Below are 17,176 nucleotides of genomic sequence, written 5' to 3'. Positions count from 1 at the left end.
ATCGTCATATTCCATCTCCTTATCCTCATAGTCCTTTCAAGTGCTATAAAGTCATACTGGCTAAGTGCTTTCCCCTCATAATTACTTAACCTGACCTCCTTGCTCGCTTTTGCCTAATTAGATTAGGCCAGATTCTGGCTCTGGCATCTGATAAATGGTGTCAAACGTCGGGTGGTACCAAAGTTAAGCTTGTGGAGCTATTTGTAGTCCACCAGAAGAGGGCATTCATTACATTCAAAACTTCATTTTGGTATAATTTCATTGCTCTTTATTATTCTGGGCACTTGTGTGCATTTAAATATCACATGTACAGTATATATTTGGAGTATTTCCTTATGCTATTAGTATTTTACTTCCTCCTGTTCTGTGTTCTAAAATTATGGAAATTGGATGCATTTTAAAGAAAGAAAAAAGTATGCAGCACAGTGCTGTATTTAGACATCACTGGATCAATAATATACAGTTTAATATGTTGTATATTTTGCACCTAAAACAATGTTGTATATTTTGCACCTAAAACAATAGACCATTTTTTTTCCAGATTACGAAATGAAATGAAAATAAAAAATTAAAACCAGTAGATCCTTTTATCATAATGCTCAGATATTTGTCCGTAATGAGGGGCAGTTAAATCTATACTGTACTGAATGGCTTCTTAGTACCATACAAAAAGCTGGCAAAGAAGTATAGTACAGTACTACTTGTATATATAATGGACTACACTTGGAGCATGTGGTCATAAGTAGGCCAAATTCAAATACAGTAATGCAAAGCCTAAATACCAATTTTTTTTATATACTGTACTGTATATTGAGGGTCCTGGTTGTACAATTCGGTCCGTTCTCGACTCACAATCGAGAATTCCAGGTTTGAGTTTCAGGCGGGACGCGAAATGGTTGCATGCATTTCCTATTGCCTAATGCCCCTGTCCACCTATCGCCAACCACTTGGGCTTGACGGTAGAGCGACGGTCTTGCTTTATGCAGGTCGCCATTCAGTCCTCAACCGTCCAAGTGGTTGGGCACCATTCCTTCTCCCCCATCCCATTCCAAATCCTTAACCTGACCCCTTCCAAGTGCTATATAGTCGTAATGGCTTGGCACTTTCCCCTGATAATTCCCTCCCTTCCTGTCCACACCTAGCAGTAAATAGGTACCCAGAAGTCAGTCAGCTTGTTGTGATGTTGCATCCGCAGGAGTGGTCAGTAATTCTACCCTGGGAGAGGGACCTCGATTTAAGCCTAACATGTTCTCTATGTATAAACTTGCTGCCAGTCCCATGACACAATAAAGTACAGTACAGTATTAGTTTATATGACAAAAATGTAAAATGTGGCACCCAGTGAAAGTAAATTGTTTAATTCCCAAAACATATCCTATTTGCTGATATTTTAATTTTAAAATTGCCCAATTTTCAAAACATGTACGGTACATGCAAAATACAGTTATAGAATATGCATACTGTATCTGATTAGAAGAGGTACCCAGCTATGTCCAAGTCTCTTCCTGCCCTCGTCCCCCTCCTCTTTCCTCCCTCTTCCCCCTCTTCTTTCCTCTCCTCTTCCCCCTCTTGTTTCCTCTCCTCATCCTCCCTCTTCTTTCCTCCCCTCATCCTCCCTCTTTTTTCCTCCCCTCATCCTCCCTCTTCTTTCCTACCTTCATCCTCCCTCTTCTTTCCTACCTTCATCCTCCCTCTTCTTTCCTCCCCTCATCCTCCCTCTTCTTTCCTCCCCTCATCCTTCCTCTTCTTTCCTCCCCTCATCCTTCCTCTTCTTTCTCCCTCTCATCCCTCCTAACCAATCCTCCAACTAGGCCCATCCAAGTTGTGGTCGACCCCAAAGACACATTCATCAGTTTTAACGTATTGTGTATTCAAGATTTTTATTTTCTCAAATATAAGTTAATATTGTTACAGTATATACTAGAATGTGTTGAGTAGTTAGGCCTAACTTAGGTGGTTAGGTTCTTGTTGGAAGTTATTAGTATTTGCAATGTTTGGATGAAGTGTTTATAGCATTGTGATTCGAGCAGAGGACGTGAACGAAGCACTGCTTAAGAAAAATATATACGTCATCAATTATGAATCATGTGTAAAGTGTTTTCATTCATAAACAAGGGGTTTAGTGGCTGAATTAATGAGCATTTGGCATTTGTTAATGAGAGAAATTGATTACAGTATTATGAAGCAGTGAAACTGCTAAACAACTCTATGGGGAATGTCAACTAATATTTTAGACTTAACATCATGTAAATTGTAGGGGGGGGGGGGGCAAATGGGGGGCCACTGAAGCCAACTTTCCCTGGTCTATGACACTCACATTCCCCCATATTTCATTTTGGAAAGTTGGGCGAGGCAGGCTGCAATTATCTTACTTCCTGCTTTAGACACAGGTGGATGGGCAGTACAGTATTTTATATAGATAAGTCACTTGTAGCTTTGGCTAAACTAAATGGAATATGGCTACAAGTTTTGTAGGCAAATTTAGGCTACATTTTGAAGCTTAAACCATAGGCTATAGCCTATGGTTTAGCTCCTATAACCATAGGAATACAGTACTGTACTGTATTTGCCAAATTGTGATCTTAAGTCATTTATATTAAGTGGGCAAACCTTGCAAACTTTTCCCTACCTTCCTGGATCTATTTATTTTGTATATGAATTATATTTTACATCTTGAATGTTAATAAGAGTTTTTTTATTTGTCTCTTGCAGTTCAGCCATGGATTCTAAAACACATACTAAAGTAGCAATAAAGAAATTGGCTCGGCCATTCCAGACACACATTCACGCTAAGAGAACATACCGTGAGCTACGCATGTTGAAGCACATGGACCATGAAAATGTGAGTACAGGTTATTATTTTATATTTTTGTTTAGGTTTTGGTTGTGTCTGAATTATTTGTGTGATGTTTTATATATAAATGTTTGTATGTATACAGTATATAGATTTGAATGCTAAATTCTGGATAGAACCTGTTGCTTTTGAAATACTGTACTGAAATGTACCTGTAATACTAGATGTGCCATATGTGGTACATACATGTGTCTGTGTTACATGAAAATACTCTTGACTATATTATGCCTCCATTTAAATCTGGCAATTTAATCAAGACTGGTTGAGTTTGTATAACTCCTAGTCATTATGTAATCTTTGCGTCCTCCAATAATTGTCATATACTGTAGTTATGACTTTAATTTGGAATTGTCCACCAGTGATTGCGCTATCATATGCCGTGGTCAAACATAATATATTTTTTAATATAAATTCGAGGAAAGATGGGTTGTGATAGATTTGTACTTGCCTAAATGTGCTTCAGGGTTCTTATGAAGATATTTCTCTATACTACTCAATTGGTAAGGTAAGTCACAAACTTTTATATGCATTATAGTGGATGTAGACTCCATTGGTTGTTTTTTCTTTGTTGGCAGGGAAGGGTTGCCTGGGGTCTGACACTGAACAAAATCCCTTATTGAATGAATTGGTCTTGTGCAAACTCAATTCAACGAACTGCATGGGACCAACCCCAGTTCGTTGCAGTGAGGGATTTGTTACAACTGGAGATGCATCCAGGATGCATTTCTCATTCTCTATAGGGTAATTTAATTCCCTTAGCAAAATTTTAATTTCAACCTATAATCCAATAGACAATTACTAAATGAACATGTCTGATTTGTTTTTTTAACCACATCTAGCTTATTTCTCATGTCCCCAACCTCAGAACTCATTTCAAAAGGGAACAGGGCCATACCCGAGTGAATGAAAACCTATAAACATAGAATTTGGGTTTAAGTACTATAGTAGTCAGGATCGGTTTGTCTCTGCTATTGGTAGATATAGTAGTCAGGATCGGTTTGTCTCTGCCATCTTTTATAAAAATAAATTCTGGGGGTTTTCAATAAAGTTTTATACAGTTTGCTGCAAATCATATTAATAAGAGTGCAGTGCACAAATTATTATGTTGTTTGGATTCAGTTATTTTCATGTTTAGTCGCTCTTTATTACTTTGTGATGATATTTCATCCTTTAGATTGTTCTTGTTTTTTGAAGCTGTGATGAATTATGTTAATTTATCAAAGACATTTTGTATATTGAAGAAGTTGTGACTGGAGTAGTGTGCTAAATTTGAAATAAGTAATAAGTGTGAATGCTTCAGGTGTTGATCAGATTAAATACCTGGGGTTTAGAGTTAATGACAGGAATTTCTGCATGAAAAATTTAGATTTTAGTTATTAGTTAAGGAAGGATAGTGGTTGGTGCAATGAAAACTCTAGTTAATATAGAACAAGTAGGATTTGAAGCAGAGGGCTGCAGGAAGGAGTGGTTATTGGCTGCCTATAATCCACGTTTGTTGACGATGCAAGATATTTGTCGATGGGAACAATGCAAAACTATATTTTGTCGATGGGAATGATGCAAAACAATATTGCTGCCTGTCAAAAGGATCTACAAGTACTGTATTTCTTAAATGGTTAGAAGACTGGTAAATGCTCCTATGTACGGTATTGAAAATGCACGACCATACATGCAGGTCATAACAATGCATACCACAACTACCATGTCAACTACACAGTCTTGTAAGGTATCTGTGGTCTTTTCTGATCAATTTATCATAAGGCAAGCCTGGCCCCAGGTAACGCTTGGGTAGTAAGGAACTTTCGAAACTAACTACTGTACTAACATGCTGCTGATGTGAATAGTTGGCATGTTTTTATTTCTATCTTGTCTTCTCTGGGCTTATCGTTTTGTGTCCTGTGAAAGTGGGGAAAAGAATAATGTAATTGTGAGAGAGCAACATGTATGCAAATTTGTGCTATTGTATAATTAAAACCTCCATCGGAGCCACCAATCAAAGACAGACCATTCTAATGTCACACTTACAAAATTATCATTATAACATAACTCAATTTATGTCTTAACGAGACAAATCATTTGTGTAAATAATGCGTGTTGGTAGTAAATATAGGTCGCAACACCCGAGACTCGCTCAGAGAAAGAGGGATGGGTAGAGGAAGATAAGAATAGAGAAAAGTTGGAAGTAGAGATAGTCAGGGAGAAGAGGGGGATTGGGAAAGATGGAGAGGAGGGACAGAGATAAATGGGGAGAAGAGACAAAAAAATGGGGAGGAGGATGAATTCTTCATTAATGCTATCGTTTAGGCCCTAACGATAGCACCTTTACGTAAACCTTAGGTGACAACATTTGTGCACGAGTGTCAATCGTGAACGCAGCTATAGTGTCAGCACTGACTTCTGTTAATTTCAACATAGAGTAATAATGAGCGTCCATTCCACTAAGTTGCTATCAATGATGCATGCACAACCGTCGTCACTACAACATATAACGTGTTGCACAATTGATGTTCCTTCTCAGCGAACATTGTGTTACATCTAAATTTTGAGCAATGTCCTCGGCTAATGATCGCGGTGAGAACTCCGTTATCCTTACAGCCTTCTTGTCTTGGGCTCGTCGTACCCTGAATGTAAACTGTCTTGCAGTTCTACTGCGCAACATGCAAGCATTAAGAATGCTGTACCATTCCTTCCTGATAATTGCGCCTGCGTTTAGGTCGCACGTGGGAGGATTGTTTTTATATAACGACTGCCAAACAAACTGGTGATGCAGCAGAAGCGTTGACTTGACTGAGTGAGGCCTGTAACGGCGACTAGTAATAAGAGACATCTTCTCCAGAGTGATGGATATAAACTATAGTATTTTTTGTTTACATATAATGTATAGCTCTGCAACTACTTGCACCTTTAAAGTATTTTATCTGGAGATTGTAACTGGGCGTCGTAATACCTTATCGATCCATTTTCTCGCCTGTTATCTATTGTAATGTTACATGGAGTAGCTTTAGGATTATACTAGTTTAAATTTGCGGAAGAATATCGTCAAACGCTAATTATATAAATATTGACAATTGTGTCCCCCCCAACATAAACCCGGGAACTCCATTGGTTGTAAGTTAATGAATATATTTAATCACGTGATCGCTGGTACACTGAGAAGTCAAAGTTTAATATAATTTCGGCCAGTGATAATAAAACCAGATTCGCCTGCTCGATTTTAATAACTAAGTCGGTCTTGGCTTTGAAGTATTGTTGATAGAGGATATGGACTGCAATTTTTACATAAATTTTTTGTCTTTAGAAAAATAGATATTTATTTTTATACGGCACTTTCAATTCGGTTCCTCTCTGAGAATGAACTCTGCATACAATAGCAGAGGAAATATTTATAAAGCTAATTGCCACTGTCAAACACATTACCCACCTTTTTCATCTTCAGGCTAAACTTTGATGCAGATTTGATTTTGGAAGTAGCATTGACTACTCACAACTTATTAATTTTGCAATTGCGTTGATTAACTTGGAGGAGGCTTAGACAAAATTCGTGGCGATTTAGCGTTGTGGCGGACGTGAGGACAGCTTCAAGCTGTGGAAGCTCATTATCAAAATTGAGAGAACACTGTATGCTAAAATTTAATACAAATGCCCTGTTTGAATATGAAGGGTTTGTTACCCCCATACTTGGGAATGATTGGAGCGTAATATAATGTATAGCATATAATGCAATTCAGTCTATATAGATATATTAATTTATTTATAAATATGTAAGTAATGTATATAAAAACTATTTGGGATAGCTTCAGCGACCCCAAAGCATTATTGGTAGGTTCATTGTACACTTTTATTATAGTTAAGACTACGTAACAACTACCCGGTTGGGTTTCATTTGATGTTGGACATTCAGAACAATCAGCCTCTGACCAAAAAACAAGTATACTAAAGTAATCTCCCAATGTATATTCACCGAGAAGCAAGGTACACCTCTTGGTGTATGTATACCAGTTGAGTTTGTTGTTTGGTATTGTTGGCTCAATGGCTTCGGGGAGACATTACTTGGAATGTGGTGGCTTGCCTGTGTCCAGAATTTTAAGTCCTAATGTTCTCTCCCTTGTCTTATTTAATTACTCCTGAAGAATAAATAACTAGGCATGGTTTGAGGGTTTTGTTTTGTTCTGGTTTTCATGAATTACGTGCAGTTGTAATGACTTTACCCCATAGAAACAAAGCACCGAGCTAAATCGACTTGAGATATGATTCAGGACGGACCGAAACGTCGTCGTCCCTTCACTTTGTAGTGTGTGGTTTGGTTAACATAAATTTATTGTATTCAGTTCTTTTTTTATATATAATGTTTGCGGATATTTGAAAAGTAAAAGTTTGACGTAATTTCGTTTCTCATTGTCAGGGGTCAGGAAACTTGTCAGGATTGCAAAACACAGGAGTCAATTAACTCCTTAATACTTATTTACCAGGTGTAAGGAAACGTGCCCAAACGTTTTTTTCCCTTGAAGAATGCCAGATAGTCCTAGGAATTACAAATACCACTTTCGAAGAGTGATTTGGAAAGCTTAAAATTTACATTTTCTTGTATGGTGAAGGGTTGATGTGTTTAATGGGATATAATATATGAACACAAAATAGAACAAGAACCATTGCATTCGAATTGGATAAGGTTACATTAATAATGACTTTGTAAATATGGTTTGGAATTAGTGTTGTTGAATTTTGGAACAGATTGCGAATTAGGACGTGGTTTTCCATTCAGCTTTTCAGGTAAACTCAAATATTCACAATATATTTGACTACGATTTAATACTAAATGTAAATAAGTACAATTCCTGACTGTCATACATAGTACATAATTGCACTTATGGGGCTGTTACATTTATCACTCCCCATTTTTGGAGGACGGGCTGAAATATGAACTACCACACATGGACGAATAGAAGAGAAAACATATGCAATTTCCTTACGTTGTGAGCAGACTATTTAAATACATATTTGGAAGCCTTTTATAAATGCACTCTATATAGAGCTGTAATTTAATTTGTTGGACATTCTATACGTATTTGGAAATTTGTCATAGCGTTTTGGTTATGTAGCTATATAGGCTATAAAAACATGCTCAAGTTATATGATATAACAGCTTGAATTTACTAAAAGAGATTCGTCACTGCAATTTCTTAATTAAATGGCGTTTTGATGATAACATTACTTTAAGTTTGAAAGTGAGAGGTTTTCCCGGTTGGTGTTTATCGAGTTTTTATCTTGCGTTGGCTTAGGCGTTATCAGATAGGCGAGAGCAAGGCTGTTTGTTGACGATAGGGCAGTGGTGGAGGCGGTGGCAGGCGGCCAACGCCACCATGGTGCGTCAGTACGTCCCCGCCATCACTGTTTTCCCGCGCGTTCACCCATTGCCAAGATTGTTGTCTTGGTGTGTTAATAGTGTGTTTTGATTGTTGGTCGGTGGGGGGTGTGTGATGTATTGGGGCTCGTGACGGGCTCCATCATAAACCACAGATGTGATGTGGTTACAATCATGATCTTTATTTTAAAAGCTTTGTTGCTTTGGTTGCAATTGTATCGTAAGGAGTCATAATATGCAATGGGAATTTTATTTTGTTATTGATTGCATAAATGGCTTTTAGCTTTACTTTTTACGGTTTAGTTTTCATTGTCATTGTTTTGTGAAGTCCGTTTGGAATTCGGTAAGGGGTTGAGCTTCAACTCTTTGGCCCCGTCTCCTTAGCTTTCAGTCTACTGTAGAGGTCCCCGAGCCACTTGGGCTGTCTTATCTACATTTGAAGGTGTGTATGGAGTCTGCCCCCCACCACTTCACTTCTTGGCTCATTACGGTTATTTACTTCTCTGACACTGCACAAATTCTCTTGAATTTCTCTGGCTCACTTGGGTACTTTTTTTTCCACCCGTGCCTCCTCGTTCGTGTACCATCTATTCCAAATAATCTGCCTTTGTTTATCTTAAGTTATCTGGTCCCCCGACAGTTTTGTATATGGTAATGATGTCTCCCCCTTGATTCTTCGATTTTCTAATGACTCGAGGTATCATTTACCTACACATGGTTAACCAGATATTATTTTGAGGTGCTTATCAAGCCCTCTTTAGAAGTCTGTAGTAATGTGAATGTTGTAGAATATAACGGGTTCCTTAATTCGTCTGTATTTTCGCTATTCAACTACACCCAGTGTATTAAATAGTGATGATTCTTGATGATTAAATAATGATGCTTCTCCCCCCCTCCTAATAAATAGGAGGGGGGGGGAGAAAGGAGGGAATGGATAAAGATGAGAGAAGAGAGATAATGTGACCTGGATAAAGAAGAGGGATAATGATTATGGGACCTGGATAGAGGGAGAGGAGAGAACGATGTGATCTAGATAAAAAGGAAGGAAAGGGGAGATTGGTGATGATTGGCTCCGGAAAGAGGGAGAGGAGAAAGAGATGCTGGGACCTGGAATAGAGAAAGGAAGAGGGATGGGACCAGTCCTATAAGCTTAGCCTAAAACCCGTGACCAAACCTGGTTAGTGAAAGTTATAGGTACTACTGCACAAAGCGAGCATCCACGGACTGCCGCCCCTTCCCCTACGGACAGACGACCCCCTATGGCCTCTTGACCCTCCCTATGGACGGTCGACGACCTACAAACAGACGATCCCTAATACGAATCTGTTTACACCTGATCACGTTGTCTATCTGCACCCTTTGTCACCTTTTCAATCTATGTCCCCGTCGTTTGCTATTGTCTTATGAACAAGGTTTATTGGACTTTGCAGAATGTTGACTTTGCAAAGTACAGAAGAGCCATTATTGGGTTGATCAATTTCTAAAGCGGCTTGTGGAGATTTAAATGTATTTTCTCTTAATTGTTTTAAAGCATAGTTTCCAAGGAGGCTGCTACTGTTTACCCCTCATTACTATAGGTGTTTATCCATTTTGTTTAGCTTGTTTAAGCGGGTATGGATGTTTTATGTATGTATGCATATATATGTTTCTTTTAGATCTTTTCATATTTCTTTTAATCAAATGCATGTAAGAGGCATTTACTTCCAAGTTGATGTACGTCTCATGGGTGTATATACTCATTTGCTTGAATTTCACGTGTGGGCGAAGCTTTATAGGAGCTGCCTCGTATGGGCCAATAGGCCTTCTGCAGTTACCTTTATTCTTATGTTCTTATGATGTGTGTGTGTGTTTTCGAGGTCACTGGCCAGTGATCATACTCTCTCTTTAATTATTGTTGTAGTTGCATGCCATGCCTTGCTCACCCAGTGTCTCCCTCTTGCTCTGCTTCAGATAATTGGCCTTCTCGACGTCTTCACACCCTCCACCTCCTACGAGGACTTCCAAGATGTGTGAGTATTACTGGGGAGGTGGGGGAGGGGGCTATGGTTTCCTTGGGTGCTGTGTGCTTAGTTTACCTGGAGTGAGTTCTGGGAGTTAATCTACTCCGCAAGTGGTGATAACTTGATCCAACAGGGTGTTGTGGCCTGTCAGAATGTAACATGTGTGGGTCCCACAAGACTGTCACGTGACCGCTCCTGTTCCGAATTTTATGTGAATGTTCAATCTGAGGGAATGAGAATGAACATGTCGATGTTTGCAGACGACGCAAAGCTGATGAGGAATATAACAAAAGAAATCAATTCCAACAAGTTTAAGGTAATGAAGATGAGGAAGGGAAAAAGAAATCAGCAGCTATCTACACCATAAGGAGAAGGCAACTGCAGGAATCCGTGAGAGATTTGGGACTGGATATAATTCCAACACTAACACCGGAAACGCACACAGAGTAACATCGGCAACATATGAGACGCTGGCAAACATAAGAACTTTTTCAAGGTAATCTACAGAACTTTTGTTAGACCACCACTGGAGTATACCTGAAGGGTTATGGGAGCTCTTCTACTCCCCAAAGCCCGGCCTGAGGCCAGACTCGACTTATGATAACTTTGTCCAACAGGCTGTTTGGAGCGGCCCGCAAGCTCACATATGCACTACAACCTGGTTGGTCTGGCACTTCTTTCAATATACAGCACCGGCAAAGAATCCGCAAATTGTGAAGTATAAAGTTGAAAGTGAAACAGTACAAGGGTTTGTAACAAGATTGGCGCCAGAGCTAAAATGGTCAAGCTACGATGTTAGACTAAAACAACTAAATCTCACAACTGTAGAGGGCAGAAGAAACAGAGGGAGATATGATCACAACATGCAAAATGCCGAGTAAAACATTGATAACTTTAAAACCAGATTCAACAAATTCGAACGTGAGAATAGTCTGTATACAAGTGACAGGATGAAGAACCCAGCGGGTTTTCTTCCTATTGGGGAGTGTTGTGCATGCTGGTATGGCGATGTGTCCAGTCACAGGATGAGCGGCGCTGCCCAATAAACTCTCCCCTCGGGGTAAAATTATAATTTTAAATAGTTAAATTATAACGCAACAGGTATAACAATGCTAGTAGGCGGGGCATACTAGACCTCACCGTCCCGTCGTCGCTGATAGGTATATTGTTATAGATTCGCTACTTGGAACAAAAAGTTCCAAGTAGCACGGGCTATGGTGAGCCCGTTGTAGACTTACCTGGCACAGGAGCAGGGTACCGGCGATAGGTAAGTACCCGTGCATGAATGAGTAGCGGAGACTCGTGTCAATATTATGACCATGTGTTTATAGCCAGTGATTCAGGAGGGAATGAATCGCGGGCAGCAGGAGGCGGCGGCTGCGTGGTGGTGAGTGTGGGCAGAGCTGGGACGGGCAGGTCACCCACGCTGTCTTGCTCACACTGACGCTCGCTGCTGACTGGGCTGGCTGCGTCAGCACTTTGGCCTTCACATCGAGCTGCTCCTCAACAGGTTTCCCATTGCTTGCTTGGCTCATAGTTTCATACACAAGCTTTTGCATTATTGTTAGGTTACGTCAATTATTATTATTATTACAACTAGCATTATTGTTACGGTTACGTTTCAATGTAGGGATTATCCTGGCTTAGGCTTAATTGTTAACATTATCTTGGTAATACTTCAGTATAATGCAGGCTTGGCTTAGGCTTACTTGTGTAGGATCTTGTGTTGCATCTTGGGTAGTTTGTGGTTTGTTTGGGTGGCAGGCGTTGAGGGCAGATTTACTTGTTCGCCTTGGGTTTTAAGATCAATACTTGGCCTCAAGCTAAGCTTGTCTAGACACCGGTCGACCCGGAAGACGCATTCTGCCATTTTAACGTTCTGTGCATTCAATATCGGTTATGTTGTCAAATATAAATCAATATATGTTAGGATTTGATAGATTGATAGGGATTAAGCCACCCAAAAGGTGGTACAGGAATGAATAGCCCGTAAGTGGAAGCACTTTGGAGCCATTACCAGTACCAATAGCTGGTACTGGAGATCTGTGGTGAGACTTTGATTTATAATTAGTCCTAGGTTAGGTTAAGTGTTTAGGTTCCATTGGCGATTATTTGTAGTACGTGGGTGAAGCATTTACCAACCCGTCCTCGACTCAAGTCCATTGCATCAGCGGTCGACCCCACAGACGCATTCATAAATTTTTACATGCTGTTCAGTCAAAACAGGAATGTTCTTAAATATAAATTAATATTATAATATATTATCATATTGTGCCTATAAAGGCATAGGCTAGGTTAGGTGTTTAGGTTCTGTTGGCGATTATTTGTATTTGTGGTGCGTGGGTGAAGCATTTACAGCGTTGTGGTTGGAACACAATTCGTCAGTGAAGCACTTGTTCCGGAAGTGTTCGGACGTCATCAGTTGTGAGTCGTGTGTAAACCGTTTTTCAGTCATAAACAGGGGGTTTGGCGGGTGCATAGAATCACTTTTTGGTCTTTGGAGGACGGGCTGTTTACAGAGGGGCGATTCGAATAGAGGACGTTAGCGAAGCACTATTCGAGAAAAGTTCGACCGTCATCAGCTGCGAGTCGTGCATAAAGTGTTCTTCATTCATAAACAGGGGGTTTGATGGGTAGATTAACGAGCCTCGTTAATCTACTCATCAAACCCCCGTGTGTTGTTGTTGTTTTAGATTCGGCTACTGGGAACAAAAAGTTCTAAGCAGCACGGGCTATGGTGAGCCCGTAGTGGACTTGCCTGGCACAAGAGCGGGGCTGTAACTGTGGATTAACGAGCATTTATCATGTGTTTATGAGAACGGGTTGGAGACGGCCACAGGCAAGCAGAGACGCGCGCACGCCACGAGGGTGGAGAAGCTTAAAATTAATAGCTAGAGGTTAGGTTGCGTGTAGGTGTGTGGTCGATAGGTGTGGGAAGGTGATCTTGTCGGGGTGGTCGTCCGTACCACATACTGTATCGCAACACCCACATATACTGTATCGCCACACCCACATATACTGTATCGCCACACACATACTGTATCGCCACACACACATACTGTATCGCCACACACACATATACTGTATCGCCACACACACATACTGTATCGCCACACACCCACATACTGTATCGCCACACACCCACATACTGTATCGCCACACACATACTGTATCGCCACACCATACAATCTACACGCTCCCCTCTCTCTTAAGACGCAGTTTCCTCTTACATAATGTCCTGTGCCAAAGTCTACCTTGTTACTCCTTCCTTGCAACCCCCCCCCCTTCTCTCTCTCTTTTCAGCCTCCCCTCAACCTCTCTTACTCTTCCCACTCATTATCCCCCCCTTCCATCCTACTTCCCCCCACCCCTCGTCCTCCTCCTCCCCCACTTCTCTTCCTTACTGATTCTTTCAGTGCTTTCCACTTGTTGACCCTCGTACAGGGTACGAGTATTTCCTTACACTTCTTCGGTCCCTTTTGTATTTCATCCTCTTGTCCTCTTTTTTTTCATTTGGGTGACAGATGTGCGTTTGTCTTCCCTCAAGTATGTTTATTTTTATAGCTTGTAGGTGACTGGTGCGGGTTGGGTGTTGATATCTACAGATATCAACATTATATAGCCGGTTTTAGAGGAGCAGGACTTATGTTAGTAAGTTTACACTGATAGTCATCAGTGAAATCGAGATGAATCTAAAATTCTTATATGTAAAATCTAAAAGAAAGGCTTCATCTATCATTGGGCCCTTGTGCAAGGGGGTGGATGAAACTTTCACAGATGACGATAAAGAAGTGAGTGAAGTATTGGGGCTACGGTCGAGAGTCGGTCGGCCGAGCGGACAGCACCCTGGACTTATGATCCTGTGGTCCCGGGTTCAATCCCGGGCGCCGGCGAGAAACAATGGGCAGAGTTTCTTTCACCCTATGCCCTGTTAACTAGCAGTAAAATAGGTACCTGGGTGTTAGTCAGCTTTCACGGGCTGCTTCCTGGGGGTGGAGGCCTGGTCGAGGACCGGGCCGCAGGGACACTAAAGCCCCGAAATCATCTCAAGATAATCAAGATTATGGTACCCTTCTGTTTTCAGTGACTCCCTGAACACACTCAAAATCGATAACCTAGTTGAATTCTTCGCGAATGTCATACCAGCATGGAATGCTATGTCACGTGTCACCCAAATCCGCGGGTTTTCTTCCTATCGGGGAGTGTTGTACATGCTGCTATGGCGGTATGTCCACTCACAAGATGAGTGGCGCTGCCCAATAAACTCGCCCCTCGGGGCAAAATTTAAAAAAAATCCCACTGGGGTTTGAATTAGCCGTGGGCAGCAAGCTCATAAATTTTGTTTACTTTGACTCGTTTGTACACTGTTGCCTTGATCTCGGGTCACTGCCAGTCATGACCCCAAGTCTCTTTCGCAACTCTTGGCCAAAATCTGCTTATTTTGGTAGACGGCGTCACTGTCATTTCCCAAGTTTAGAACTTAGAAGAACTAGGTCAAAAAGTGCAACGTGATTGCGGAACTTCAGAAAAACCTAGAGTCCTACTGTTTGGCCCAGTTTAGTGTTCACCCATTCATCTAAGTTGTGTACTTGTATTATGAACCTGCTTGATGGGGTTCTGAGAGTTGTTCTTGAATCTGCTTGATACGTGCTTGATGGGGTTCTGGGAGTTCTACTCCCCAAGCCCGGCCCGAGGCCAGGCTTGGTCTCGGGCCAAGGAGAACAACAAAGGCTCTGAAACAGAGCCCTGAGGCACGCCGCTAATGACCCTTCTCCAGGTAGTTGTGTAACATAACCAGTCTCCACCTTAATTTGTTATTGTCGCCAGCAAGTTGCTAATATATTGTGCAACCCATACCTTCCTTATCCGTCGTACCCTGGTTCTCCATAACTACATCCACACAGCGTTTGTCTCCGAGGACAGTGAATGTGCTAACACATTCAAATGCAGCACGCTTCTCAACACCTTTTTTAGTTTTTTTATTTTATTTATATATAAAAGAGTTATTACATTCTTGTACAGCCACAAGCACGCATAGCGGCCAAGTCCTTAATCCTAATATTCCCCGGAATACGACCCGCCAAATAGTTTAACAGCCAGATACCCATTTTACTGTTGGGTAAACAGATGCTATCTGTTAAAGATTGGCGCCCAGTAAATCCTCCCCGACTAGGATACGAACCCAGACCAAATCGCTTGCGAAACGCCAAGCGAGTGTCTTACCACTTCGCCACGAGGACTGCAAGGTGGGGGGCCTCCCTGTCTACTTCACATTCACTTTCTATTTATTCCATGCAGATGATTTTAAAACTTAAAATTCTCCTTCCTGAAAAGCTTCATCGCCAAATCTAGTTCTGTAATAAACCCAAGACACAGTTTTCCGAGGCTGCCTGACCGAGAACGTCTCAGTTTAACTCTGGACAGCGTTGAGAGCGCAAGTGTGGGGGAGATTCTTGCCCTTGAATATTGCATTAACACCATGACTACTGTGGGATCGTCTGGCCTCGTAGGCTATACGCGTACTGCTGGGCAGCCGCCAGGGGAGGTTGGTTGGTTTTTTGTTTGTGTGGGGAGTTTTGTTTCGCCTTCAAGTTAACTGTAAGTGGAGGAGGAGGCTAGCGGGCACTAACACCTTGCCTATCACTACCTGCTTCGTCTCGCCTCATTCGCTGTCTCGCCTCGCCTCATTCGCTGTCTCGCCTCGCCTCATTCGCTGTCTCGCCTTGCCCCATTCGCTGTCTCGCCTCGCCTCATTCCGTCTCGCCTCGCCTCATTCCCTGCCTCGCCTCACCTCATTCCCAGCCTCGCCTCACCTCATTCCCTGCCTCGCCTCACTTCATAACAAGCAGAATGGAGTGAGGTGAATCTGCTTGTTCTGTCGGCTTGTGAAATACACTGGGAATACCCGCTGAGTACTGCTGTGGGTGTACTAGCCAGATAATCGGCTAGTACTCCCTAGTAGGAAAGGGTTCGTAAGAGAAAACAAGGGAAAGAAAAAGAAGAAAGATAAAAGGAAGGTTAAAGAAGAAAGATAAGATAAAATATTTTTCCCTTGTTTTTCTCTTACGATCCCTTTCTTATTATTGTTATTATAGCTTTATTACATCTTTTGTTTCTGTTGCCTTGCTTTTTCTTCCTCTAAGATGTCCTTCTCCTCGCCTCTCTCTTGTCTATTTATTGCCATTGCCTCCTTCCTCTCATCTTACGGGCTATTCATGCCCGTGCCACCTCTTGGGTGGCTTAATCTTTATCAGTCATCTTCCTCTCATCACAATCGACTCGATAATGATTAAGGACAGACCGAAACGTCGTCGTCTCTTCACTTTCTAGTGTGTGGTTTGGTCAACATTTTTTCAGCCACGTTATTGTGACTCATCCGCGTTGGGTTAATAGTTGGGGAAGAAATAGCCTAAGCTACTCTATCCCTTTGAGATGTGTTTCTTTCTTGTCTCAATAAACATACTTGAACAGTTGGGGGATTAATAAGGTGATATTTGGGAAATGGCGGGTACGTGTTGGATAGCATTTCCAGTGACTTGGTGATGGTTGTAGGAACCAGTGTTCCCATAGTCCGGTCGCGGGTCTCCTGGTTGATGGTGATGCAGCTCGTCCTCTCAAACACTGCATATTGGCGTATAAATCCCCCTAAGGTCAAAATTTGTTGTGCTATATACAGAGGAGAGGAGTCACAACGTGGCTGAAATATGTTGACCAAAATCGACTCTAGGATGGTCCAGGACGGACCTAAACGTCGTCATCCCTTCACTTTCTAGTGTGTGGTCTGGTCAACAATTCTGCGCTAAAGCTCATAGCGGCGCAAAATTCGTGTTCTTCTGGGGGGAGAAGCATTAATAAGTAAGGCTGGTTTTGGTAGAGGGAGGAGGATTGGTGGGCTTAGGAGTGGTCAGTTGACTTGGGGAATGAAGTGCAGATTCTGATGGGTTGGGCAGTGGAAAGGGT

At 41.6% G+C, this 17,176-nt stretch overlaps 1 protein-coding gene across 2 annotated transcripts in view; it reads left to right on the top strand.

Annotated features, from left to right (window-relative positions):
* LOC123771879 (mitogen-activated protein kinase 14) overlaps positions 1 to 17,176 on the top strand; it is a 59,116-nt gene that overhangs the window by 3,219 nt on the left and 38,721 nt on the right. For both annotated transcript variants that reach the window (XM_045764622.2, XM_045764623.2), the window contains exons 2-3: positions 2,713 to 2,842; positions 10,167 to 10,225. In XM_045764622.2, coding sequence (XP_045620578.1) covers positions 2,713 to 2,842; positions 10,167 to 10,225 — 189 coding nt within the window. The remainder of the gene's footprint in view (positions 1 to 2,712; positions 2,843 to 10,166; positions 10,226 to 17,176) is intronic.

The sequence above is a fragment of the Procambarus clarkii genome, chromosome 38 (assembly GCF_040958095.1).
Source record: "Procambarus clarkii isolate CNS0578487 chromosome 38, FALCON_Pclarkii_2.0, whole genome shotgun sequence".
Taxonomy (NCBI): Eukaryota; Metazoa; Arthropoda; class Malacostraca; order Decapoda; family Cambaridae; genus Procambarus; species Procambarus clarkii.
The sequence above is the reverse complement of the archived record's forward strand: the minus strand, read 5'-3'. Positions and strand labels throughout refer to the sequence as shown.